Here is a 22,249-nt window from a genome sequence, read left to right as displayed (position 1 = left end):
GCTCTATTGCTAAAATGAAAAGAAGAGGGGACAAAGGACAGCCTTGCCTGGTTGAACGTTGTAAGCTGAAAGGTTTAGAAATTGTATTATTGGTTAATATTTCTGCAGTTGGGTTTGTGTACAGTAATTTAATCCATTTGAGAAATTTTTCTCCTAGACCATATCTAGGCAGCAGATCAAAAAGGTATTTCCATTCTATTCTATCGAATGCTTGGCTAGCATCAACTGACAACATTGCAGTGTCTTTGGCATTATTTTTCTCAAACAGTACATTTAAGACTCTCCTGATGTTATGGAAGCCTTGCCGTTGTAACACAAAACCATTCTGATCATTGCTGACCAGTTGAGGAAGATATTGTTCCAATCTTTTAGAAAGAGCTTTGCATAATATTTTTGTATCGCATCCCATTAAACTAATGGGCCTGAAAGATGAACAACTGGTTGGCGATTTGTCAGGTTTTAATATCACAGTTATCATGGCCAATCTTAACGATGGTGGAAGAGTTCCTGTTGTATATGATTCGTTAAACATATCTAGTAAAGGTTGCACAAGTTTCTGTTTAAACTTCTTATAAAATTCTATAGGTATCCCGTCGGGACCAGGTGTTTTCCCACTGTTCATACTGCTCATGGCATCATAAAGATCCTCAGCTGTTAATGCCCTGTCCAGTGAATCTTTTTCATCTTCAGATAGGCTCTGGAACTGTAACTGATCAAGAAATGCCTGTTGTTGTGTAGCTCCTGCATATTCTGATTTGTATAATAGTTCATAAAAATTTCTGAAGATAGTATTAATTTCCACTGGGTCTGTTGTTAAATCGCCTGACATTGTCTTTATACTGTTAATTGTTCTTTCGGCTTGCATTTTCTTAACCCGCCAGGCCAATAATTTGCTTGGCTTTTCACCCTACTCATAGTACGCTTGCCTGGTCCATAAGAGGCTTTTAGCAACCTTATCAGCTGTTAGTTTATTGTATTCAGCTCTCATTACTGTTAACTGTTGCTGTTTATCCTCGTCATTATTTTCATAAAGATCTAATTCTAGTGTTTTAATCTGTTTTTCTAATGTTTGTATTTCTTTTTTGTTCTGTTTAGTCTTTGAGCTTGTATGCTTGCGAATACGTTTTATAAGTAGAAGAATAACAGGAAAATTCTTTTTTGTTTGGATTTTTGTCCCTCCATTCATCAACTAGTCTTAGATCCTTTATGAATTCAGCAAGCTTTTTCCTTGTCTGTACATGTGAGGTATCAGTTCCAGTAAGTCGATCCATTACTGGGTCTAGCGTACAATTAAAGTCACCCCCAAAAATATAGAGACCTTCTAAGGTGGAAACAGTTAACAGTAATTTTTCAAAGAAAGATGGCATGTCCTCATTCGGACCATAAATATTAATTAGGTTAACTTTACGTGACATAATGTCTCCTTGTACAATCACATATCTACCAGTTGGGTCAATGTGCATTTTCCAATGATTCAAATTACTTTTGGATGGAAACATAGCTACAGAATGAATGTCTTTTTTTAACACCTCTCCTCCCTACCTGGCGTCCCACAGGTGTATGTCAATAGCCATGTTTCCATCAGCCTGTTTAGATGCGCATCTAGAAGTATCGCATCGGAAAATTATGATGGAAACGCCAAAATTCGAATTAAAATCCCCTGATTTGCACAAACTAAAATATGCTCGCTTTAGCCGGGTTTTGGTTGATTAAAAAAAATGCTGATTCGCAAAACGCAGGGGCGGAAATCCCGGGGGGGACGGGGGGACATGACTCCCCCTTCAGTAAAGCTGTACCCCCCTAGAATCATTTGAGACACAATTAATAATTTTTGAACAATGCAGTAGTATTTATTGAAAGCACAATGTAAGTGGTGCTCATTATAATCACGCAATAATGTGCTATTTAAATCTTAAAAGATTTAGTCCCCCCCTCCCATTCCTAGTAGTGGTATATCCCACACTCTTTCCAACGGGCAGGGCTGCTTGGCAGCAGTAGCAGCATGTGGCTGGAACCACTGCCCACATCGCGCATCACAGGGTAAGATGTTCACTCACACAGACACAGTTTAACTTAGGCTACACATGTTACAACACATCCCATTTACTGTTACAACAAGCCTCAGGTCCAGGCTGATAATATAAACTGTCTGCAACATTTCTCCTGCATTGTTCAAAAGCCTACTCAATTACGAGTGCTGCTAAGCTAAAAGCTAATGATTAAGCTCAGAGTTTAGTGATAGAGAGGACAGGAGAGAAAGAAGAGGGAGAGGACAGGACAAGAGCAGTCAGTGGCGGAGCAGTGGGTACCTGCAAAGCAGCGCTGGGCGGGACCTCATTATGCGCAACTATTACATACGGTTGTGATGGAGCGTAGCTAATGGATACCTGTCTGTAGGCTCTCCTCCTGTTAGTGAGACAAACATGAAAGACGTGCAGACGAGGAGCGGTCATTACGCGCGACTATTACGCACAGTTGTGAGGTTCGCAGCGGCAGATCTCACAGCACACTGTTTATAAACCAGTTTACCAGTTTAATTGCAGGAAATGTTTAGTTTTAGTTTTAGTTAGTATAGACATTCACTCTGCCTGTTAGAGAGATAGAAGATTAAAGCGTCAAATTGCGGTAAAAGATGCTGTATAAAAGACAGGCTACAACTTTTTTTCCTTGTCCCCCCCTGGAATTATTCTCTAAAATTTTACTGTTTATTGTCCCCCCCAACTATGAAATGAGATTTTTGCCCCTGGGGGATGGAAATAGTTATGTTCGAATTAAGTCTGACGTAGCGCACCTATCTCCATGGTGATATCCACACTCCGAGTTGGGAAGGCAGTAATGCATTTACAAGCCGGTTGCCAACTGCCAGAAAACGTAGAAGAAGTAGAATGTGAGACTTGTTTTGTTTCCGGTTCTGCGGAAAACTCACACGAGTTTGTAGTTTTCACCAAAGTCCGTACATTTAATGGAAACACACAGGATTCGTATTTCTTTTAATGTGCATTTCCCAGTAATTCAAATCACTTTTGGATGGAAACATAGCTATTGTCTTTAATTAGTCTCTGTCTTGCAGGGAGACAGCTCTGCCTTCTGTCAAACTACAATATTGATCCAGGTCTGTAATATTTCTGATGGCTATTACTTTAGCCTGTTCTGGTGTACCTGTCAGTCTTATCAATTCTTTGCAGATCCTTGTCCAGGTGTCCTGAATTTGCTGTTTCTTCTCCAGGATTCTTTCTTGTCGTGCAATTTCAGCATTTCTCTCTCATTAACATATACACCTGTGCCCTTCAGCTTTTTCGCAAGCTTTAGCACTTCAATTTTATTTTTTCTACTCACAAATCGAATGATGATGTTTGGCCTATTGTTTTGTTTCTGGGGTATGGTGTGACAAGCAGCTATATTTTTACTATCCAAAAGAATGTCTTTATTGTTGAAGAAGTTAATGACTTGCTGCTCAAGTGAGTGCAGTTCACCTCTTGGTGCATCCTCACCCTCCTTGTCACCTGCTGTGATCCGTGCATAGGTGCAGTGGGTCATCTCCAGTCCAGATATTACCAGGTCATCCATCCTTGTGTACTGTTCCAGATCTTCCACTCCTCTTCAATTTTCTTGTCTTTTTCTTTTATCCCAGCCTTCAGTTGTCGCACTTCATCAATTAAATCCAGTAGGCCCATCTGTTGTTTAGCCACCTTGCTCAGTTCCTCTTGTAAACATGTAGTTCAGAGATTTTTTAACCTCTTCCATTTCTTCTGCCAATTTCTTAGTTGCCATTGCTTTAGTTGTAGTAAGTGTGTCTGTATGTGCAACAGAAAAACAAATATCTTCAGAAATTCCAGGTAATCCAGTATTGCTGGTTGTCAAGCACATGGCATCAAAAGTGCCCAAAACTTCAAAAATGGCAGAAAATAATCCTGCAAGTTCAAACTTAACGTTCATATAAAGTGCTGCTTAGATGCTGCTTAGATGTCAGGCTATTTCCATGATATTTGATGAAGAGCAGGACAACACAATGCATCTAACCAGCCGCGCCAGCTCAGAAGCACTAATTATGGCAGCACAAGAACAGGCACTTACTTCAAGTCTAATAAGAGGAAAACACTCAGAAATCAATCAAAATTTAGCACAATTATTAAGTTTTTGAAACACTGTCCCAAAAAAATATTGTGTGCAGTAAGAGCCCTTTGAAGTCTTTAATAATAATCTACAACAACCATGTCTGATTCTAAATGCTGCTGGAGTACGAGACACTTTGCGCCGTGCAGTACTTTGCTCTGTCACTGCCTCCACAGAGTCCGGCTTCAGCCCCACCGCAGAGCCTGCCTTTTTGATGATCTTATTCAGTCGGTGGATGTTCCTCTTGCTGGTATTGCTCCCCCAGCAGACCACAGCATAGAGGAGCATGCTGGCAACCACCGACTGATAAAACATCTGTAGCAGCTTTGTGCAGATGTTGAACGATGCCAGTCTCCTCAGAAAGTAAAGCCTGGCTTGCCCCTTCTTGTTCTGAGCCCAGTCCAATTTGTCCAGTTGGAGCCCCAGGTACTTATAAGATGTGAATGTCATCATAAGACCATAGCCAACATAAGTGTTGGGCAATATATCAATATAATATCAATAACATTATATAAAATATTGTCTTAAAATTTTGGATATCGTAATACTGTAAGTGTTTTCTTTTCCTGGTTTTATTTTTATGTATTACAGTAAAGTGATGTCATTTTCTGGACTATCAAGACTATTCTAGCTGTTTTATTTTATACCCTTACCCATTCAGTCATTATATGCACATTACTGATGATTAAATTGAAAAATCTCGCTGTGTAAATATTTTGAAAGCACCAGTAGTCAGCCCTACAATATCAACATCAAGGTATTTGGTCAAAAAATTGTAATATTTGATTTTTTCCATATTGCCCAGTCCAAGCCTACATTACATTTTAAATATATTTATTTAGCTCTAATCTAAAAAAAACCACAGGGGTCAGCAACTGAAGATGGAAAAACTATACAGATCATAGGCAAAGAGATGTAACTATACGCTCACAATCTGATCCAGTAATATTGTGGCTGTTGATGTGCACTTGAAAGGTGTTGTGGTTACAGTAGATTTGAAATGTTTGTCTGTTTGGACCACTGAACAGCATCCAATGTCTTCATGTCAGCTACTTTAACAAATGTGCATTTAAATATTGTCACCAAAATGCTGATCAAACACGATCAGACTATATGCTGTATATTTAAAAAAGTCACTTTCAAACTACAGTCTGCAGCTGCACCACAACCCCGATTACTCAGAAATAATAACATATAATCTCCAGTATTACAGGAATTATGTCCCATTAATGGGACCAATCACATCATGGAGAGACAGAATTATTTATTTATTGTCTAAAGCTTCATACATTTTTTTTTACAATTTAAACTGAGCTTACAAATTATTTGCAAGAAACATTTAAGTGGAACTGATGGCTGTCTGCAGTGTTGTGATGACAGAAGGACATGCAGAGGTTTAATTCTGAGCTGAGGGGGATGCTCAGTCATATTTGGATGTATGGGCAAAAACCATTGTTCAAAGAAATGACTGTTGGCACATAAAAGTGGTGACTTAAGATAGTCTGGAGTAACAAACTAATATCCATCCACGATTCTGACCCACAGTATACCTCTGTTAATTTGATACGGCCTGAATCATGAGGCTTTGTTCGAGAGAGGAGACAGAGAGGGACTCAGGGTTTGTTAGGGGAGCAGGTTCAGTTCACAGAGTTAGTTTGAGTTACCTTTCTTTCTAGAGATAAAAACGCAGAGTTTCCCCTCTTCTCAGGGTTAAATAAGTCAGAGTTTGCACTAAACCTGTTTTCTGAGATAGGGCCTTGATGAAGAACGCTTGGCTTTGTATCTGTTGACAAAAAATTCTCTGAACGTGTCATAGACTAGCTTTAGCCACTAGAGGGCAGCAAGAGACTTCTCGATCTGCCCTCTACCCAGCTAAGGGGAAGCTGGTGGGTGGGGTTGGGGTGATGTGATAAAATAGAGTACAGTCTGAAGTTTTCTCATTATAGCATTTACTTTCATATCATTACAATGCACCTGTCAACAGGAATATAAATGTAGTGATGGGGATAGTTTTCTCATGTTGGATCAAAACTGGATGAAAACTGTATACAAACGACTGTAAATCGGATTTATTGATTATTTTTGGAATGATTTGTGTTATATATTTTGGCTTGTCAGCCTACACAGATTTCAAACAATGTGTAGGCTTTGTTCCTCAATAATAAGGGGGTAGAGGAGACTGTGTAGACATTTTTGTATGCAGTAGATTGAAAAGGATACTTCAGCCAAAATATTCATTCACATTGTCTCCTATAATGTATCACTCAGTTTTTCATATTTTTTTCTCTTTTATAGCTTCTTGTTCTGCGGAACAGAGAATGTGATGGAGAATGCCATCCAGTCTGTGCTTCCATGCCCTGCTTAACCTGCCACAATCATCATGTTACTCAGGGTCTTTCAATAAAGATTTTGCACTCAGACCTCTTCAGCTATCTCAGTGTATTCGTTGTGCTATTTTGTGGGATGTAATGGCTTTGCTGCCTTTGCCCTCTGCCACAGTGGAGGACTGAAGAAGATCAACTGTGAAGTCACGTAAAGAAACAGATTAGACAGGAAAAAGAGGAGAACTGATGTAAAACCCAGTGTGTTTCTACTGACCTGTGAGATGAGGGAATGATGAATGAAAGGAATATTTAAAGCCACAAGTTCTGATGCAGAAAATATATATGATTATGTTTATATGAAGTATTAAAAGTATTGTGTTAGTCCTCTCTTTCCTCTATTAACATTAATATCTGGGTGAGCAGTTTAGAGGCATGACAGTCAACTGGCAAACACCATTTGCCCTTTAATAGATACTCTAACAAAAGAAAGGGTCACTTACATCCATATGATGCACCTTTTACAAGTCTATGCCCACTGTCTCATTATCTGTTCAGGTGGCCACACAACAAGCCGCAAGTCCCAGCAAAGCCAATTTTAGACAAAGTAGGAATTAGACACAAACACACAGACTGATAACGCAAGGGCGTAGGGCAGGGGCGTTTCAAGGATTTGAAGACACTGGGTGTTTATCCCAGATCTCTCTAGGGGGTCTTGGGGGGATCCCCTCCTGCATATTTATTTTATGAACAAGCTTTATTTGGTTGCTTTTTTAATGCACTCTGGCATCTTATTTACCCTTTTTTTCCAAATAAATGATGCATTGGGATGTATAAAATATTAGTAGTTGTTAGTAATTAGTATTGAGTAGAAACAGAATACTTTGCAACTGTTATCATTAAAATTTAGAGAATTCTGAGGTACGAAAAACTTGTAATGAAATATTTCCAATTTGTACTTCTTTATACTTCCACTCCTCTACATCTCAGAGGTAAGTACTATACTTTTCACTACACTACATTTATCTGTTTGATCACACAAAATGTGCTGCTTGAATGACACAGATGACTCAAAACAGATTATATATATGCATGTCTATATATGTGTATGTATGTATATATATATATATATGTACATACGTATATCTATATCTATATCTATATCTATATATATAGTATATGAGAGAGGATAACATGCAGCAAAGGGCCACAGGCGGGAAATGAACCCGCGGCCACTAGGTGCCCTATTAAATGTCATCTTGTTGAGTCAACATATAAACCAATCAGCTGTTCGATCAGGTGAGAGTCAAGCGTTTCCCACCATGCCCTGGGTCTTACAGTCGGTGGAGAGCAACTGCAGCGCTTTGCTCTAAAAACTTGATCTCTTGAGGTTATTGTTGTCCACTTTTGTATGACATCAGAGCAAGTTGTGCTGAAATCAGACCCAGATTTAACTGGCATGCATTGCACAGCGATTGGTGGTGATTGACTCTGCGCAGGCCTGACTCATCTCAAATGAGCCTAATATCAGGGAAAAAATAGAGCGCATCCTCTGACGCATTGATAGTTAGTTTACTGTCCTTTCGTCCCAGAGGAAGATCTCTGTTAGTCCCAAACATATTTTAGCGAGAAGCTGGCTACTACTCTCCAGTTCATCACACAACGGTGAGATCACACAGCCCATTTACCCGACAGTCAGTGTATTCTTCTCGTATTTGTTAATTAAATTAAGTTTATGACCATTTGTTTTGAACCCTGATTTTTAGCCTGCGCAAAACTGTGACACAACAGAAAAATATCTGCCAACATTGGCAACAAGCAAGCTTAGTGTAGATGCCTCCCAGTGTGTCTCACTGGAGCAGCAATGTTGTGGTTTGGGGGTGGGAGGGGCATACAGCATATTACCCGTTCTGTCCTGTAGGCTGCCTTGTTGAGCGCAGTGGCATTAAGAACATTATATTAAACACAGTTTAAACTGCAGATTTTATTTTGCAAATGTAATAGGATAGTTCAACGTGTCGTTTGGATTGTAATGCGTACCGAACCGAAAGCCTTGCACCGAACGGTTCAACATGGTTACTTTTATGGTTACACTGTACCTACATATATATATATATATATATATATATATATATATGTAGGTACAGTGTAGACATATATATATATATATATATATATATGTAGAGTGTATACATATGCTAATACTACTGCAGTGTCATCATCTGTAATGTATTTCTTCTGTCGATCACTGTGTTTACAATCTGGTTGGCCTGTTTCATCCTCGTCAATCTTGCTGTTGCCATCTACATCTTTCTGTCTGGCTCTGGCAACAGAAAACTATAGACTAGCGTTTTTCTTTTTAAATATTTGTTTAATTTTATGCCACTAATAATAATAATGCAGACAATTCAATGATGTGCACCTTATGCAAGACAAATTTCTAAAAATAATAAAAACATATTTCTTTTATTTTTATCAGAATAGTCATTAACAGATGCAGATGGGACCAGTGGTGTAAGGTAGTTACAACAGGCCCTAGGGCACGCTACTATGACGGGCCCTAAGGTATGCTAGTTAATAGTTATGGACCTAAACTAGCTACACTGTAATCTTATCATCACATGATCAAATAGAGACTTGACACTGGATAACACCAACATACATACAGTATTACCCATATGACAAAAATACCAACGGAAAGAAAGAATCATTAATTTAATTCTATATTCTTGCCACAAAATCAGCAATGAAATCAGGGAGTGCATCTTTAAGTGTGCGCTTATATTTTGTAGTAGGCTGATAATTCACATAAATTCCCATAAAACCATCCCTGACAACTTCATTGCTATGTATGGTCCCCCATTACTGAGTGTTATTACTGTCACTTTAACAGGTTCAACAAGAGCAGCAGTACAATGGATACTTCAGATGTCCAACTGTTAGTGTCCCTTGTCTTTCTTTCTCTTCACAAAGCTAACTGTTTCTCACTGCCATGGCCTGTCAAGACAAGGAGGGGGTAAATATTACCCTTATTAATGTTGAAAGACATTAAGCTCCATTTGTACGAACACAAATTAATAGTAAATTATACGGTGACATCACCACTTTCTCCTCCTCATTTGGATACAGAATGTTACTGGACTAAACCTGTCCAATGTGTCACATATATCTGTAATTCCAAAAGGCCTCTGCCGGTACTTTGTGTGTGTGTGTGTGTGTGTGTGTGTGTGTGTGTGCACACAAAGCACTTATTAATCTGTCCATGGCCTTCGCTGGCTTATGAAGTCCTGATTGTGTGTCATTGTTTTGGCTTCATTTATTTGAACACACATCCCATAATCACACTCACAAATATATGGCTTTAAAAAGGCGAACTGCCATTTTCATCATTGCACTAACAAAGTGCATTTGAAATCGCTCTGACTTCCCCTGAGCTGAGCCATCAGTGCTCACACAATTCCAATCAGAATAAAAAAAAACCTCTCAGCTTCAAATCTTCAAGCTTGACTACATTGATAATATTAATAAAACAGCAAATTGAATGTGTGGGCTAAGAGGTAGGGGGAGAAAGTGTCTTGAAATACTCTAAAGACGTCCATCTTTATGTCTGACTCTTGTTTCTCTTTTCATTATTGGCTCATTGAAAGTGAAGGCTAATGACAAAATAGCAGGCTAATTCCTGTAATTATGTGTGTTTGTCAAAGGAAATTTGCAAATGACAGCTCTTTTTCTGAACTTTAAGCCAGTAGCTTCGGGGGTGGCATTGTTACTAACAAAGCATTCATAGACAGGTCATGAATTAGTGAGGTAAAGATGTAGGTGGCAAGAGAAAAATAGCTTCTCTGGGGAAATATTGCACAACAAACTTAACCCCTGGCCGTTAGCTACAATGTTCTGTTGTCAAGAACAACTGTGCATGAACAGAGGTACAGAATTCACATGTATGTTGTTGTGAAGTTGAGGCAAAAGAGAGAGATGAATGCCCAACAAGGACATTACACAAATGTTGCATTACATTATATAAAAGACAAGGCTGAAAGGAGCAGAGAGAAATAGTAAACTGCCAAAGGGTTTTGAGGGTTTCAGTTGTTCAGTGTTTTCCTGAAGCTGTCACATGAAGACAGGTTAAGTCTATTTGACCTCCATAGTAAAATTATTCTGAATACCACAATACCTTTTGACCTTCATAATAAATTGATTCAGCAGTAATATGAGAGTACACAAAGGAATTTGTTATAGTGAGCAGGAGGGAGGTTGAATAGAGGCTGATGGCTCAGACAGAGTTCAGTACAGTCTTTTTAAAGCAGATGCCAACTTTCGACTGTTTTGCACTGAAATTCAACTATTTGAGTAGATAAATCAAGAGATGTTTTTGTAGATTTTGTGAGGGTCTGAGTAACCCAGTTATTGCAGCCATGTCTTCTTTTGTCTTAAATGTGGCTATGGCTGTCAACAGCAGATACCCATGTTCTGTATCCCCTTTCTGAATCATCAGTACCAAGGCAGTACCATCAGAACAATGCTCGCCACATGCATCTGAGATGTGCCTTCTTTTGCCTAACCAAATCAATTCATTACTAAAGACAGTTGCTGTATAGGCCTAGGTGATAAATTGATTTTATCAGTTAATTCAAATTCATAGTGTTAGGACGATGTCTAAAAATTATAATCGATTTTCACGTTAACTTGGGTAATCATGGTAATTATGACTCCACCGCTGCACCTGGGCTCCCATAGTTCATAGTAGCCTAAGCACCTCCGTCATCCAAGGGGGTCTATTTCTCTTCCAGAACCCACAGTGGTATCATTATGGTGGGGTATACTAGGAAGAAAGGACAGGATTCACTCCCAAAAAGGCCCTGTCTCTTCAGTCTGGTTCAGTTTTGCAGCATCCAACCTCAAGCAAACCACTGTCCGCTGTAAAGTTTGTCTTAAGACAACAACACACTTAATTTATTTCAGCATGTCAAACAGATGCCTGCAGCCGAGTGGGAGAAGTGTAGGGCACTGCAAGTTCCTAAAGACAGCAACATTCCTAAAACACCCACACTGTAAACCCGAACACTACTACTAACTCAAAAGTATTGTGAAACAACAATCAAAATCCGCTATCAAGTCAACCCAACTTTAAGTTACTAAGTGTTCCGAACGAGGAATGCAGTTATAATTTCGTGCTACTTAAATTGTCTGAGTGATCATCACGATCTTACTCAAAATCTTTGAATGCACGGAGGCGTGCAACGTAATGACGTCAGTGCGTCATTACGTAATGACGTCAGTGCGTCATTACGTTGGCGGGACCGAACGAGGCAAAATCAAACCAACATGGCGGTCGTGAAGCGAGGGGAGTGTATCGACTGCTGAAGTTAAGAAAACTTGTAAGTATAAGGGTAAAGTCTTCCAAAATGACTTGCATGTTGTTTAATTGTATAAATGCCACAACGAAATAGTTTTTTTTGTTTGTCTGCGCTTTATTTTACACATTCAGCGTAACGCGGTCACAGTTACGGTCTTTGGCAAGGACGTGTTGCGAACTGAGTGCAATAATGACGATAAATATTTTCAGTCGACGCTATTTTTATTCTTTATAAATGTGTTTCTACTGGTAAAGTTAACATTTGGTTGAAAATAAGCCGGTATGACCCGGTAAAGCCGCCTCCCACTCGAAGTAAGAAGACGGTGTGTGTGTGTGTTTGTTTGTGTGGGGGGTGGGGGGTGGGGTGGATACAGACGAGTCCGGTGTTAGTACTAACGGTAGTAGTAGTAACGTGGCAAAGGCATGATACAGACAAGTCCGGTGCTGCTCAGTGTGAACAGTTTTTGCACTTGTTTACAAATTCAGCATAACACGCGGTCATAGTTAACATTACGTTACCGGTCTTTGGTGAGGACGTGTTGCGTGAACTGAGTGCAATAATCATAATGACAATACATATTTTCAGTCTACGGTATTGTTCTTTATAAATTTACTTCTGCTGGTAAAGTTAACATTTGTTTGGGGAGGGGGGGATTCTCGTTTGTGTATAATTGGAGCGGACGAATGTTAAGCTGTTCAGACTATTTACATCCCACAAAACACTTTTTTTTTTTCAGATAACGTCAGGTGAACCGAAGGAGTTGTTTACTTCAAGAAGGCAGACATACTAATTAATTGTCTTTCCCTGTAGGCTGGTCTGTCCCTGTCCGCAAGTCTGTCCTTGTTGGCTGAAATCTGTCCCCTCCTGTCCCTGTCAGCTGAAGTTGGTACCCAGCACAAGGCATTCTTAGCAAACAAGGTATTGTTTATGTTCATTTTTAATGTAAAGATGTATCCATTAAATTTAATGTTTGGGCAGGAATGTTGATGATAATTGTTTTTGCTTTTAACTGTATTTTTTGGTGAGCCAGATAATGCAGATTTCAACCAGAATTGATACATATTAATGTTATAATCACAAACCAGCTTTAAAAGTGTAAGTTATTATGTCCTAGTTATTATCTCCTATCTCTACCAGGGAGCTTCCCATCCCTTTTATTAGATAGTCAAAATATGTACTTTATTTTGAAAATAAAGCAGGTTTCCTGTTCTGTGTTTCTCGCGTGCCAGTAGCTGTGGTTGAGAGAGAGAGAACTAACTGGTGACTAATTAATTGTCTTTCCCTGTAGGCAAGTCTGTCCTGTCGGCGCAAGTCTGTCCCTGTCGGCGGAAGTCTGTCCCTGTCGGCTGAAATCTGTCCCTGTCGGCTGAAGTCTGTCCCTGTCAGCTGAAATCTGTCCCTGTCGGCTGAAGTCTGTCCCATGCCGGCTGAAGTTGGTACCCAGCACAAGACATCCTTGGCAAACAAGGTATTGTTTATGTTCATTTTTGATGTAAAGATGTATCCATTGAATTTAATGTTGCTGATAATTGTCTTTGCTTTTAATTGTATTTTTTGGTGAGCCCGATAATGCTGTTTTCTATGTTTAAAGGGATAAAAGAAATAACTATGCCATCCTTAGTTGTTAAGAGATTAGATTAACTATAGGCTACATTGTACAGTTGTTTAGTCTTTTTTGTCAGAAAAATAATAGCTTAATAAATAGCTTAGTCCACCGCATTTAACAAAGATTGGAAAGGGTTCACAATCTGTGTTTTAAAATGTATAAATTACTTCATTTATTTCTAGCTAAAATATTCTAATTAGAAATTTGGACTGCATTGTTTGAGTGGTTTCAGAGTACTATTTTTCTTATGTCATCCCACAGGATCAAACACCTGAGACCAGAGAAGAGCACTGAGAGCAGTTAATGGCACAGAACCTCTATGGTAAACATTGATCTTGAAAGACACTGAAGACGACTTTTGTTTGAGTAATGGAGTGGAAGTGCAAATTGTGTATTGTGTCTGCAGACACCCGGGCACAGTTATTCCGGCACTATCGCTTGAAACACAGCCATTATTCTAGAGTTAGCCCTCTACCATGTCTCCATGACTCTTGTATTTGTACATTTCTGTCCTTTAATGCCTTGAAAATTCATCTGTCACGGTTTCACAGAGATGTGTGTAGACCCAGTGCAAGTGACATGGCACAAGCAGAAAGGGCAGCTTTTGCCTGTTCTGTGTGTAACTTGAAACAGCCATTCTCACAAGAAACATTGTTCACTCATTTAAGGGGCCATTTAAAAAAACGTGAGACGATCACATGCCCATTTAAAAACTGTAACTACAGCACTAATGTGTATTCTTCTTTTAATACACACAAAAGTAGGATACATGCAAATAGTTCAGACTTTAGTGATGAGATAGTTTCAACAGAAAATGCTACTGTAAATGCTGCTGACCTTGATTATGAAGATAATTCCCTATCCCAACATGCAGACTCATTTGATAATCCTGAGGATGACAGTGTATGTGACTCCAGTCAGTTGAGAGACCAATTGCGCCATAATCTCTCCTCATTATTCCTCAAGATGCAAACTGTTCTCCACGTTTCTGACTTGGCAACTCAGGAAATAGTTGATCATCTCAGTCAGATATTTTCCTTGTCTCAGCCTCTCATCAGGGATACTGTAAAGGAGACACTACAGAGGCATGATATCTCTATTACTGAAGCTACCCTGAATGATTTAGTAAATGAGGTTATGAAGACAAATATTTTTGTCAGTGCCACAACTAAAGGGGAGGAGATGTCAACTAAAAAACGAAGAAAAACATTTGTTGAAAAAAATTTCCCTGTTGTGAAGCCAGTGCAGTATGAGTTGGAGCCTGGATGCAGAGTAGCCTATGTCCCTATTCTCCAGGTGATCCAGAAAATGTTTAAACACACAGACATCCTGGAAAGAATAAAGGAAACAAAGGTGTCACAAAAAGGCCATTACACGAGCCACCAAGATGGTTTATATTTTCAAAAGAATAATTTGTTGTCTTCCTTAGAACTCTCACTGCCAATTTTATTGTACATTGATGATATTGAAATTGCCAATCCTTTAGGCACTTCAAGAAAAATACACAAACTGTGCTCAGTTTACTGGGTGCTTGCAGATCTACCACTTAAATACAGATGAGCGCTGCATGTTATTCAGCTAGCAGCAATTTGTAAGGTCCCTGATGTCCAGAAGTATGGATACAAAACAGTTCTCCGTCCTTTGTTACAAGACCTTTGCACTCTTGAACAAGACGGTGTATTCATCGAGTCTCTTGGCCAGTCAGTTCAAGGTACTGTTCTTTGTGTTGTGTCTGACAACCTGGCAGCACACGCATTGGCAGGCTTCACGCAATCCTTCCGTGCAGGACACATTTGCCGTTTTTGCAATGCCACACGAGACCAGATTCAGTCTCATGAAGTTGGAGACAGTGAATTTTGTCTGAGGACCAAAGCCAGTCATGACCATAATGTGCTGGCTGTTATGCAAGGCATGTTTGTTGTTACACTGATTTAAGATGTGCCTGTTGTCCTGTTTTGAATGGTCCTTCTTTCCTCCCTTCCTTCTGTCTTTCCATCCCTCCTTTCCTTTCTTTGTTCCTCCCTTCCTCCATCCTTCTTTCCCTTTTCTCCCTTCTTCCCATCATCATTTCCTTTCCTTCTTCCTCCCTAGACCCAATCTGTTTTCTTTCTTTCTTTTTCTTTCTTTCTTTCTTTCTCTTTCTTTCTTTCTTCCCTCCCTCCCTTCTTTCCCAACATCTTTTTTTCTTCTTCCTTCCTTGACCCAATCTGTTCACTTTGCCCATCCTTCTTTCCTTCCATTCTCCCTTCCTTCTTCCCACCATCCTTTTCACTTCTTACCTCCCTTCTTTCCCTACATTCTTCTTCCTGCCATGATCCAATCTGTTCCCTTCCTCCATCTTTCTTTTCTTCCTTCCTTGACCCAGGAGGACAACAAGAGGGTTATTCAACAGGTTGTTTTTTCTGCTTATGCAGATATACACTAAATTCCAAAAATGCACCACGGTGAGTGCAGGAGAAAAACAAGTCACCAAAAGGGTGTGTTTAATTCATTTACCTGGAGAAACGGTGTTTTTGTTGGCCTTTCTTTTCAAAAGGCATAGATTTTAAATCTATAAATTTCCTTTTTGGTTTGATTTATTTTTTTATTCATGTGCAATGACTTGACTTTATTTTTGGATTTACTTTTTTTTATCTGATATCCTGATATTTACTTTTTGGTTATTTATTTAATTTATTTTTTATTCATTTCAAATTATTTATTTCCTTGAATGGCCATAGATGTAAAATAACTTGAAGATACTGTTTTGAAAGGCCATACCTTTACACTGAGCACAAGTTCCCAATGCTTTTATACAAACATTTAAACATTTGCAGTGATTTACACATAACCATACAAATCTGTTTTTATATAATGTATGTGTGGATGTATATATGTTGACAGTTCATGATATGCAAACGGGGTGTGTTTACATTTTCAGATGTTGTTGGCCAGTCTTTACAAGTTGCCCATGGATACAGATGTGTGTTTATTCAAAGTGGTTTGGAGAAAAAGAATAAAATCTGAATAAAAAACATTGAAATATTCTACATTTGTGTGAAGAAGTTTATTTGAGTATTCTGAACTTAAAAAAAATATTAGTTTATGAGCTTTGTAAAACTATCTTTTTGGTTATTAACCAGTATATTTTTTGAGTTTAAAGATGTTGATCAATTAAGTACTATGTCATAATAACAAGTAATTACAAAGAAATTAAAACATATATACAAATTAAAACAAATGTTTTAAGTACAGGACACTCACAAATTTTTTTTTAAATAACAAGTACTATTTGAGGGTAAATGATGTAAAATATGTAAGTACACCAAACTTAAATATTCTAACTTACTTACTCAAAAACTTTGAGGTAATCAGTTTCCACAAAAGTTTTGAGTATTCTGAACTTATTCGGGTTTACAGTGCACTAAAAAGCAGACAACATCAGTGGAATAATTTTCGCATGGTGTCCCATATGATAAGAAAAGTTTTTGTGCAACTCAGCGTTTTCACGGAAGCTCTTGAGTCATGTATGACCTAGAACTGACTACAACTGACCTCATCAACAAGGCCCAGGACCTCTGCTGACATGTACATTGCACATTCTTTTTATACTTTGTATTGTGAACCTCTGCTCATTCCTTTGACAATTTGCACATTACCACTTCTAAAAACTGCACCGCTTGGAGGTGTTGTACATAACATATAATAAGCACATGTTTTTTTAAAAAAAAAAACCTGTCTTGTCAGTGGAAATTACAGATGGCAAGACTGTTTCCAAACATGTACCAGCTAGCTTAGCTAATATTTTATAGTCCATGTTAAATAAGCAGACGGCTAAGCTCAGGGGCCAGAGCAGGTCATCCACTAATCAGAGGATCAGCAGCTTGATGCCAGCTCTTCAGTCAGCATGTAGATGTATCCTTGGGCAAGATTCTGAATCTCAGATAGCTAAATTGTCCAATTTGTGAGTGCGTGTGAATGCTGACAGGTGGCACCTTGTATGGTAACAGTGGTCACCAGTGTATTAATATGAGTGTGTGAATGAGGGAATGTGATGTAATGTAAAAGCACTTTGAGTGGGCGAAGGACTGGAAAAGCGCTATACAAGTGCAAGTCCATTTACCATTTAATGAAATCGAACTGTTCGATCCACAGGCAAGGGGGTCTAAATTCTTTTTTATAAAACGGGTTGATCCAAGCCTTGATTGTGATTGGCTGGAAGCCGTTGTAAAACCACTATGACCGTACACCTGTGACCGCATCACTGTATTACTCTGCCTATTTAATTGTTAAACAGTTTGCAGCTGTTACCTATTTTGTTACCTATCACAATGTCGGACTTTGTTGTGAATTTTGATTTACTGGGTGGATTAAGCATAGATGAGTGGCTGGAGGAGATGGATGGGATCAAGAAGGAAGAGAAAAAAGAAAGGAGACACGCTGAAATTAAAGAAAGAGAGACTGAAGAGCTGGAAAAGGCAAGAAGTGGAGCTGGGACCGTTAAAAAGACCCTGTGGTCAGTTCGCTGTTTTTAGACCTGGTGTGCCGAGAAGGAGATGGCTATTGATTTTAAAAATTTTAAAACCAAGACTGAGCTAAAACAGGTTCTCCGCCAGTTTTATGCCACTGTGAAAAACGGGAAAGGTGAAGCTTACGGTTTCAGTAGTTATGTTGGCCTTCGTACGGGGCTTAACCGTCACATTAATGATCTGCCCATCAGTCGATCCTGGTGTCTGATGAACAATACCGAGTTCACCACCAGCAACAGCGTCTTCATTGGAGTAGTGAAGAAACTTCGCCGAGAAGGTTGCAACAAAACATCCCACCCCCAACCGTTAACACAGGCCGACTTTCAGAAAATCAAGCTCTCTCAGGCAGTGAATCCAAACACACCTGAGGGTTTTGTCAACAAAGTTTGGTTTGATGTGCAGCTGCATATGGGACGCAGAGCTAAGGAGGGCAACTGCCAAATGAAGCCTGACTCATTTATCATCCGATAGGACGAAAATGAATGAATGCACCAAAAACCACCAGGATGCTGGCGAACGAAACAAAGAGAGTCTGTGGGGATTTATGTTCGAGCAGCCAGGGAACCCACTGTGTCCTGTCGCTTCACTGGAGAAATATCTGTCACTGCTGCATAAATGTGAATCCTCCCTGCAGTCATACTGGCGCCCAAACTACAATGAGAGAAAATCCTGGAGCAACATCCTTGCTTCTGGCACAGCGCAATTAAAACGCACCTGTCCAGAGTCAGACACCCCCATACTAGCAAAGAGGAGTGCTAACATAACTGAACACTACTTCAGCAATTGCACAATTAATGGAGATATGGTAATGGACCTGCATTTGTATAGCGCCTTTCTAGTCATCTAGTGACCACTCAAAGCACTTTTTACACTACAAGTCACGTTCACCCATTCACACACACATTCATACACTGGTGGCCGAAGCTACCATACAAGGTGCCACCTGCTACTCAGTTTTGAACACACTCACACACCGATGGAACAGCCAGAGCCACTGGGAGCAATATGGGGTTCAGTATCTTGCTCAAGGATACTTCGACATGCAGCCTGGAGGAGCCCGGGATCGAACCGCTGATCTTTTGATTGGTAGACGACCCGCTCTACCTCTGAGCAACAGCCGCCCCAGATAAATGTAGCTAAATAGTCAACCCAAATAAATTTTAATAAGCTTTAAGCATGCTTTCCACTGTGTTTGTAGCTCCTGTGTTTTTGCGTCCGTCAGTTGCTTGTTGAGGAACTATTTGTTTGGTGGATGAGTGAAAGAATGATTATTTCTCATTAATAAATGATTGCAGCTCTTATTAATGTGTGTTTATTTTATGAAACCCAGCCAGGTATATGTAGTAACCGTTTTATAAAAGCAATTAGCCCCGTGAGGCCATGGTTTGCCGGCAATTTTGCCACGGCTAAGGGGCGTTGTTAGGCACAACGCGAAGCGACAGTGCCTAGCCGTGGTAAAATCACCGGCAAACCATGGCCTCTTGGGGCTAATTAAATTTAAAAACTTCATATGAAATGAGGACAAGATGGTGGCGTGCGCTGGTGCTGGGGCTGTATGCTCTCTGTGTTGGTGCTATGTTGTGTGTTTGCTGAGTGTAATGACATGTATGAGTCTCGCAAACCACGTCTACGAACGCAAAAACCTCATCGACATTGGATTACGGCGCAGCTCGATTGTTTAGGTGGAGTTTCTGTCTGCTCACGATATTTGGGAGGACATCGCTAGACCACCGGGCTCTCCCTGGTTTGTGCCCGGCACCAACAGGCGGCGGAGACGGTGGAAGGGCCGGAAGCGTAAGAGAGGCTGCAGGTCAGGTCTACTCGCTAGGCTAAGGAGACTACCGTACCAGACTTCACTACCTAGCATCTTCCTCACCAATGCCAGATCAATCACGCACAAAATGGACGAACTGGAGCTGACCATCGCTACAAACAGTTACGTCCGGAACAGCAGCGTGATGATTATTACCGAGACCTGGCTACACCCGCTCATTCCCAACGAAACTATTCAGCTAGCAGGCCGCGCTAGCCACCGACAGAACAGAAATGAGGACTCTGGTAAGAGGAGAGGAGGGGGGCTGTGTATTCACCTGAATAATAACTGGTGCACTAATAGCAGGATTATTACTAACCACTGCTCCCCTGACCTAGAAGCCTCATCTGTTCTCTGCAGACCCTTTTACCTCCCTCGTGAAATAGCCTCGGTGATAATTTCTGCTGTTTACATCCCCCCCAGTGCTAATGTTAGCTCCGCTCTCTCACACCTGCTAACCATGACAAATGAACAACAACAGAGACACCCGGAGGGGGTTCACATCGTTGCAGGGGATTTTAACCAGGCATGTTTTAGAACTGTGCTGCCAAGTTTTGTGCAACATGTGAACTGTGTAACCCGAGGAAACAATATTTTGGGCAGGGTGTATTCAAACATGAGGAATGCTTACAAAGCTGCCCCCCTCCCTCATCTCGGTCAATCAGATCATTGGTCACCGCTTTTGGTACCTGCATACACCCCCCTCTGGAGGAAAGCTAGACCTTGCACTAGTGCTATTACAACCTGGCCGGACAATACCCTGTCCCAACTCCAGGACTGTTTTGACCGGACGGAGTGGGATTTATTTCATCACACTGATGTGGGGGAACATACAGAGACTGTCTTGGCATACATCAAGCACTGTGTGGACAGTGTTACTGTCGAGAAACACATCAGGTCATTTCCCAGGTCATTTCTGACTGTACCTGCTTTTCAGCGAACTCCTCTGGTAATTTTATTAAAAGGCATGGCATATAGGTCCACAGTAGCTTATCATCATTATTATTATTATTATTATTATTAATATTATTATTATTATTGGGTCTTATAAGAGTGGGCTACAATGAGTACCGGGCCATCAAATCACAGCATCCGTGGTGAGAGGACACGGAATTGTGTGCGCTTTTACGCAAGGGGGTGTAGGTGATCACGGATATTTGATGTGGGAAAGATGTAGCCAGATGTATTACCTGTTTTAGATACATGGCTGTCTGTCCGTCCGTCCGTCCGTTCGTAGCATGAGTCATGTGTGCCACTTCACCACCGACCCATGCGTAAAAGCGCAAACAGTCCCTCAAGGAGGGACAGCCCTGCAGGCAGGGAGAGAGCAGCCCTCGCGAGCCTCTCTCTCCCTGCAGGCAGGGCTGTCCCTCCTTGAGGCAATGAATGAGGAAATAATCGCCCTGCCGTTTAATACGCAAAATGGGGTCAAACCCCCAGCAGCTATTAGGTACGCTATTACGACTATTTGGAAATGTGACAATAATCATATGTGTATAATAACAGTAGAAGTGTAACTAATGATAACAGCAGCAGCAGGAGGCATCTGGCAGGACCACGGCAGCTATTGTAGACTGAAATCAAGATGATCACATTAACCAGTGCGCAATCATCAGACTTGACAATTATCACGGGAAAACAATCTTTGTTACATCGAGATAACGAGATAATTAATTCGTTATCACGAGAAAACAATCTTTGTTATGTCGAGATAACGAAATAATTAATTCGTTATCACGAGAAAACAATCTTTGTTATATCGAGATAATGAAATAATAAGTCGTTATCACGAGATAACAGTGCACAAAAAAAAAATAAAAATAGAATATTGAACCACATGGGGCGCTGTTTTGTCAACACAGCTGTGGCATGAGACATGAAGCAACAGGCCCAGTGAAGATGATCACAGCAGGTGTCAACAGTCTGAACAGAGTAATGTATGTCACAGAATAGATTAACTTTGAGATTAACTTTGTCTCTTTGTCCAAACTAAAACATTTACCTCAGATTCTTCCACCAAATGTTACCAGAAAAAGGTAGCCAACCCTGTTTCCCAACGAGCTAAACTTCCCAGCAAGGTAGCTAAGCTACTGTAAGCTAATTACTACTAAGGTGAATTAAGTTTTGTGTACATGTGTACTGGGATGTTGATAATTTATTTGCTACACAGTAGCCTATTGTACAGTCTGCTAGTTAAAATTGTTAACCAGCTTGTTAGCTAGCCAGCTACCCAGCTTACGTCAGATGACATTGTAGTTTTTTTCTCCTCATAAGGTGCAATCAGGCTAGAGTAGTGATAAACATTTCTTTGCTTTTCAGATGAGTTAACATGGAGCCAGAGGGAGCTGTAAGCTTAGAATCCAAAAAAGGCTAATAGCAAGTGATATAATTTGGCAAAAATGTTTTATTTGTCAAAATGACTATGGAAAATACAGCAAAGATAAACAGCTAAGAAAACCAACTGAGGATGGGCTGAATTGTATTAGACTAAGAGCAAGTGAAAGGGTGAAATACAAAGATGTAGAATATGC

The 22,249-nt window shown here is 40.1% G+C and overlaps 1 protein-coding gene and 1 long non-coding RNA gene across 2 annotated transcripts in view; both read left to right on the top strand.

Moving 5' to 3' along the window:
• Positions 1 to 6,533, top strand: part of LOC117248582 (inactive pancreatic lipase-related protein 1-like) — a 71,146-nt gene extending 64,613 nt beyond the window's left edge. Inside the window, exon 12 of the mRNA XM_033613784.2 lies at positions 6,409 to 6,533. Within this exon, the coding sequence (XP_033469675.2) occupies positions 6,409 to 6,478 (70 nt within the window). The 3' untranslated portion in view covers positions 6,479 to 6,533. The remainder of the gene's footprint in view (positions 1 to 6,408) is intronic.
• Positions 6,534 to 11,641: 5,108 nt separating this feature from the next.
• Positions 11,642 to 16,426, top strand: LOC144458396 (uncharacterized). The gene is made up of 4 exons (XR_013487887.1): positions 11,642 to 11,812; positions 12,602 to 12,709; positions 13,080 to 13,259; positions 13,659 to 16,426. It is a non-coding gene; the product is annotated as an uncharacterized LOC144458396 (long non-coding RNA).
• The last annotated feature ends 5,823 nt before the right edge of the window (positions 16,427 to 22,249 follow it).

Source organism: Epinephelus lanceolatus, chromosome 17 (assembly GCF_041903045.1).
Source record: "Epinephelus lanceolatus isolate andai-2023 chromosome 17, ASM4190304v1, whole genome shotgun sequence".
Taxonomy (NCBI): domain Eukaryota; kingdom Metazoa; phylum Chordata; class Actinopteri; order Perciformes; family Serranidae; genus Epinephelus; species Epinephelus lanceolatus.
The sequence above is the reverse complement of the archived record's forward strand: the minus strand, read 5'-3'. Positions and strand labels throughout refer to the sequence as shown.